The sequence below is a fragment of the Cystoisospora suis genome (genome assembly GCF_002600585.1).
Source record: "Cystoisospora suis strain Wien I chromosome Unknown contig_3279, whole genome shotgun sequence".
NCBI lineage: Eukaryota > Apicomplexa > Conoidasida > Eucoccidiorida > Sarcocystidae > Cystoisospora > Cystoisospora suis.
Window position 1 is genome coordinate 1 of NW_027156074.1, and position 6041 is coordinate 6041.

Here is a 6041-nt window from a genome sequence, read left to right on the forward strand (position 1 = left end):
AGGGAGGTGCCGGCAGCACGGGCAATGTGTTGTCCGCGTTGAACTTGACAGTACTTGAGATGTACTGCTGGCGTAGCGTGTCTTGTTCGTGACAACGACAGCCGTTGAGATCTGCTAGGGTTTACAGTCGTTTCGTGTGACGACAGCGTTTTGGGCTGTGCTGTCATACGGTTTTGTGGCAAGACGTTTGACATTGTGAGACATGAGGATCGAATCCTTGTTGCAAGTTGCGTCAAATCTTGCGTGAGTTCGCGTGAGAGTAAATAGCAATACCGTGTTGCAGATGGACGATACAGAACTCGACTGTTGGAATTCGTTTTCTCGACGGTTTGGATTCTTCGCATGGCAGTGCCATCCTTGCATGTGATAGCCCTCCATGGACATAAGCGTCATAACTAGCGTGGCATCTCAGTGATCGCTGCGTCCTATCCGGTCAAGGGAAAGGAATTTTCAACGGAAGAAGAATTTCATCACTGAGCGCACGAGAGAGGGGTTCTCACGGGACAGCGTTCGAAGTGAAACCCCTAGGCTGTACGTCACAAGATGAAAGAGTATGTATCAGTAGGTATAGATAGCTATAGACACGTATATACCTTTCATATGAATAGACCTCTCTATATACATCATATATATCTTCCTCGTCTTCCACCTGACACGGGTGGTAATGTCTGAGTAGACGCGGCAGTCTCCAGACAGGGGCTGTCCCACATGTTCCAAGCTTATTCGTGAACGCGTGACTACCGGAGAGAGGAGAAGTACAGGGTTGAAATCCACACGATGGTAGGAAACCGCGACTTTCGGGCAGTACCGATTCCACTCATTTGTCAATTGTTTTTTTGCGGACACGAACTAGGGTACACAGGTAGTTTCTTTTTCACTTTTTACGTACGGAGGGATCGCCACAGGCGCTTCGATTTCCCGCGGGAGCGACCGCGGCGGTGGCGCGAGACGTCTCCTGCGGCGTACCGCAGGCGAAGTTTCGAAAGTATAGCTGCGGAGCCCAGATAGTATCGGGGTGAAAACCGAACCAGAGATTACGTGTCATGTGGGTCATACATGGGGGTCAGAACTAGGAAAAGTAGGTGTGTGGGCGTTGGATCCAAATCTGATAGCGGTTGAACGGGGGGACGCTGCAGGCCGGGTTCCAGTTTCTTTCCGGTTTTTGTTCGGTGGACAGGCTGTGAGCTTTCTGGAAACGACCACAATTTAGTCGTCTGTCGTGATTACCTACGGAGCAGTCGCCACAAGTGCGACAGCCTGAACGGGGCGTTAGAAACTCATACTGGTCGAGATGCCATTCGAAGCGCGACAATCGATCGCCGTCCGCCACGAGCCATCCTGCTTCTTGAAGAAACACGGGGCTCGTATAAGGGAAGATGATGGAATTGTTAGTACTTTATCCATAAGCTTCTTCACTTGGTCCCTCAGTTTTCTCAGGTGATCCCCCGTGACATCATAGCATTTATTGCGGTAAGCTGGCAGTTTCCTAGGGACAAAGGGAATCTCATGCAAACTGATGACGTTATGGTACCCTACGCCCCGGGGTGGCCTGTAGTACGTCTTCAGATTCTTCCAGTCAACGTTGTATATCCTCCGGCTCCTGTTCTTTCCCCGGGTCTATCTCCTCAGGTACAACCGCGTTGATTCCAGTTCCCTTTCTGTCGAACTCCGGGTCCTTCCCTTGGACCTGGCCTGCTTGTAGTCTCGCGGCCCCTACCCATTCAACTTCCCCCTTTCTGATCCACTTTCTTCACTGGACCGTCGAACAGACCTTGACGCCCCCTGGTCTTCCCGCCGTGTCTCGTTCTTGCTCCTGTTAGAGCCGTTCCCCGCTATTACCCTTTTGTGACCAGTTTCCCCCTGTTCTCGTCTTATGCCAGGTCGGACGTGTGTTATCAGTAGTACCTCCTGCTCCCGGGACTGGACCTTCTGGTTCGGTAGTTGTACTCGCTCGTTCTTATACTGGGTCTTCCACCCCGTTTCAAAATTTGAAGCAGGACTTGCGTCTGTTTCCGTGGTTTCCCGATGACCTATCCCGGCCATAGCATGAGCTCTGCCTGGTCTCGCGCTCCGTTTTGATTCCTGCGCTCTTCTGACGCCTTCCGTTGTTTGGGTCTTGTCGACGTGGTTGACACACGGTTGCCGTCACGGAAGTATCTTTTACAGGTGTTGGAGGGGCCGGTGCGCTGGGCTTGGCCTCCTTAGAATCGGAAATTGTGGGGTATCAAGCGCTCTCCTTCCCGTCTCAAATAGTCCGTGATACCTTGATTCATAGGAGGAACGGGAGCCCTGTGATCAATTGTTCGGTGGTCTCCCCGACATGAAAGTCCTCCATTGTGCATACCCGACCTACATGCAGCCCGACCTGATATAATTCCTCGAATACTAGTATTTGTGTCCCCGTAGCAGAACAGAGCGGGCTTTCCCGTCCTGATTGGTCTCAAGGCTTCCCATAGATTTTGCAGGGGGCTTTATCCATTACGCTGGCCACCGCCCCCCTGTCTAGCAAGGCTAGCCTTCGCTTCCCTTTTAGCAGAACCGGTATTCTGGGCAGCTTGGCCTCGTCTAAACCCCGCGTTGTAGGATCCTGATAACCATCACTTCCTCATAGCATTTTAAACTGCGGGGTATCCCAACGTGCCACCGTGTAAAAATGGCGTCGTCAGCACTCGATCCCATTCAGCTGAATGCGTAAGGCGGTGATCCAGGATTGGCGGCCAAAAAACAGTATCATGTCGGCCTGTGCGGTTACCGCACTGCACCGCGTAGGTGATGCATCCGCCGTTAGGGTCGTTCATGATTTGTTGGACCGTGACGTGGATATTGCCCATTTTGCTACGAGTTTGGGGTTCGTCACGTTCGTTGCTGCCCCTGAGTCAATCAAGGCAATTACCTCCCCGCCGCGTTCTACGGTGACCTTAAACGTGGCCGTGGCTAGTTCCGTGTTGCTCCTGTGTCTTGGGCCTTCTTCAAAATCCATTCTCAAGCAACAGACTGTTTGTTTCTAATTCAGACGTCTACTCTGTGGATGGCATGGCGCTTTGGTTGGATGAAGTTACGGATTGTGTGAACGGACACAGAAATTTGAGCGTGCGGAAATTGACTTCAATTGAATTGATTCTCTCCAGGCGGTTGTAATAAGACCATTCTTCCGACAGTGTATAAGACTGCCTGACTTACGTCACAAACCTTTCGACCTGCGTGTTTTTAGGCCATGTTTGTGACACGAGCACGCCGGCGTTAGCGCTGCGCCAATAAGCCCTGCAGGGAACCGACCGCGGCGCAACCTGGTCGGGAGCCGTGGGTGATACCGCTACGACAGTATGGGCAGGGGCAGCAGCCGGACCCAGGACTACCCAGTCTACAGTCCGCGACCTTACCGCTGCCATGAGGCTCGGTAGCTAATAGCCTGACGTTCCCTCTTTGTCAATCCGAGTCACCTTGTTTCGAAGACACTCTAAACAAATCTCATAATTCATTGCCTCCGCATAGACCAGAACACAGAGACGATCACGGCGGACGCATCGACTACGGCTTCCCCGCCAAGGGTGAAACGTCTTGTTCTGTCGTACACTGGATGTGCCAGTGCAGAGATCATGAAGCCAGATCCGAGCATTACTGGTACTATGTATGGTCAGAGACCCGTCTTGCGCGTAGATGCGTCACAATGCATCTATGAGCAAGACTGGTTTCTGACCTTTCATGTCAAGACGATCGGTTGTGACACCTTTTTCCCCTTGAGGAAAATCGGAGGTGTCATGCGCCACTCCTGACTGGCACCCAGTGACTGGTTCGGGAAACCCCTTGTGACTTCTTGGAACTCTACCGTCATCTTTCGCTGTCTGGCGCTTGGCCATTACGCGGGCGCCTTAAGGACGAGTCCGAATGGATCCCGTTAATGGTTCCTGGGCGCTTGGGGATGTGTCTGGAAGGGATCACGGGTGGACTTCGGCGCTTTCGGACAGTGCTGTAGCCGGTTGCCTGTCGAGAGTCGACGCTTCATTGCGCCGCCAATCCATTACCGTTACACTTCCGTTTGTTTCAAATGCGCGTCGCGCGCTGCCACGCGCTGGCGTTTGCGGTCGTATGCTTCATGGGATGCGCTCAGTAGAGAGCTGGGCGCCTGGTTCTGTGTTATCCGGCACTTTCGGATGTGCGTGGGCACAACATGACCCCTCGGCTTCCTGGCGTGCGTTGGGCGTTGCCCGGGAGGAGAGGGAGTGTGGGCTGATCCAACACCTGGGACGCTTCCGGGAATGCGTCAGCTCTTTGGTGCGTGGGGTCCTAAGTTCGCCCGTGTGGTGGTCTCTTGCCTGTCAACTTCAGTGGTGTGCGCTCGCGCGTCACGTCTGGCGAGAAGTGGAACCTGAACCGCGATGAACTGAGTGGACGTCTCGCCGACAAGGGAGGATTTCCTTTGCTGGGGAAACTACTGCACGCTAGAAGCATTTCGCGGAACAGCTTGTGGTGAACCAATTACGGGCTGTACGTCAGACCTGTGAAGGAGGGTCGCAGCAACGTTGCTGACAGATCCCGTCACCTGTAGCTATAGAAAAGCAGCTGCGAGGAAGGAGTAAACGAGAGTGAGAGAAACTGGATTTGGGCGCATCAGGGGTCTTAGTAACTTCTTGAACTTCTTTCCTGGTGAACAGGCAGTAAGGCTTCTGGAGACGAGCCTAATTTTTAGTCGTCCCCATGATTCATTTTCCCGAAGTGCCGAACTACGGAGGGCTAAAGTGTAAGGTCAGGTTTCACACGGTACCAAGGAAGACGGAATTTGGGTGGCGGGTTCGCATGACTGTTGATTTTTGTTTGCAAACAGGAGGTGACCTCAGCTTAGTCGTCTCTGCCTGTGACCCAAGGAGGGGCTGCCACAGGCGCCGGGGTGTATTATGGCAGCGGAGTGAGGGCGGCGGCCGCGCGGTGCGTGTCGTATTGCGTGCTCGGGCCAGGCCTTGTCCTTGACTATCGGAGGGAAGCGCAACGAAGGTAGCCCCGGCGTCGTATTGGACGAAAAGATTGCCGCACTGCGCGGTATCACACTCATCTGTGTGTCTTGTGTATGTTTGGTGACTGATTATCAATAGAGAAGATAGCCGGAGTGTCGGTACCTCGGGCCAACGGCCGGAGTAGACACCCGACGGCGGCCGCCACGGAGCGTGTGCGGTGGAAACCGGGGTTTGTGTGGACGTCTCTTTCTCCCTCTTCTGGGGCAATATATGTATGTATTTCTTCATCCCCATTCAATGCTGTACACATCTCGCAAAAAAGAAAAAAAGAAAAATGGGGAACAAAACAAAACGCTTCAGCGCCCGTCGACGACACCAAGCTAGCCGCTTCGGGGACAGCCCCTCGCACTGCAGTATGACGACTGTAACAGTCGTCTACAAGGGGAGAGAGGAACTTTTTCTGAAAAGCGGGGTATTTTTTCCTTTCTTTGAAAGATGCCTTCGGTGAAGAAAGGAGAATCTCCGACATCCGCGTTTCTGTAAGGCCTTGGTGTCGTGTTTTTGGTCTCTTTCGTGAGCCCTCCGAGTGTCCGGCCAGTCTGCTGTGGTGCCAATCGTGAATGGTCTTTTGTGGTGGGCTGTCATAGAGTACCCTATGGCAGCTCACCACAAAAGATCGTTATGACAGCCCCGCGTGTTTTAGCACTTACGTGCATGACCCCTGTGGTCTAGCAGCGGTGGTCAGGAATGTGCGGACTGTGCTATGCAAGTTTGACTTTTCTCTGTTACCCTACTGTTGTATTTTGTGATGAGTGTGCTATGTAGACTGACCTTTTTTGATGCTATCGTGGTGGCGTGTTGCGTACGGACGGTCGGTTGAATTTGCCTACGGAGCGTCGGGCCCCTCGGCCGCACGCCGGTGACCGCAGAGGACGCGCGGCGGTTGGCAGGGCCGGGGGGGAACTTTTTTTTCCGTATCTCTTTCCTTGCGTTATAGATGTCTTTTCTTCCTCTTTCTTGTAAACCTTGCATGTCGTTAGTAATATTCCTAATTTTAGGTGTGCGCAGGCTAATTCCATCATGCGCAACGCT

At 53.0% G+C, this 6041-nt stretch overlaps 3 protein-coding genes across 3 annotated transcripts; all 3 read left to right on the top strand.

Annotated features, from left to right (window-relative positions):
* Positions 1-147: 147 nt before the first annotated feature.
* Positions 148-623, top strand: CSUI_006465 (uncharacterized protein; the record flags this gene model as incomplete). The annotated part of the gene is made up of 1 exon (XM_068066624.1): positions 148-623. A coding segment is annotated over one exon (120 nt), but the record flags the coding sequence as incomplete, so codon positions are not given.
* A 2287-nt stretch (positions 624-2910) lies between these two features.
* CSUI_006466 (uncharacterized protein) lies at positions 2911-3954 on the top strand. The gene has a single exon (XM_068066625.1). It carries the CDS (start codon positions 3597-3599, stop codon positions 3771-3773), a length of 177 nt encoding a protein of 58 aa, XP_067921397.1. The 5' UTR covers positions 2911-3596; the 3' UTR covers positions 3774-3954.
* Positions 3955-4012: 58 nt separating this feature from the next.
* CSUI_006467 (uncharacterized protein) lies at positions 4013-5997 on the top strand. Its single transcript, XM_068066626.1, has one exon. The coding sequence runs from the start codon at positions 4087-4089 to the stop codon at positions 4378-4380; it is 294 nt and encodes a 97-aa protein (XP_067921398.1). The 5' UTR covers positions 4013-4086; the 3' UTR covers positions 4381-5997.
* Positions 5998-6041: the final 44 nt, after the last annotated feature.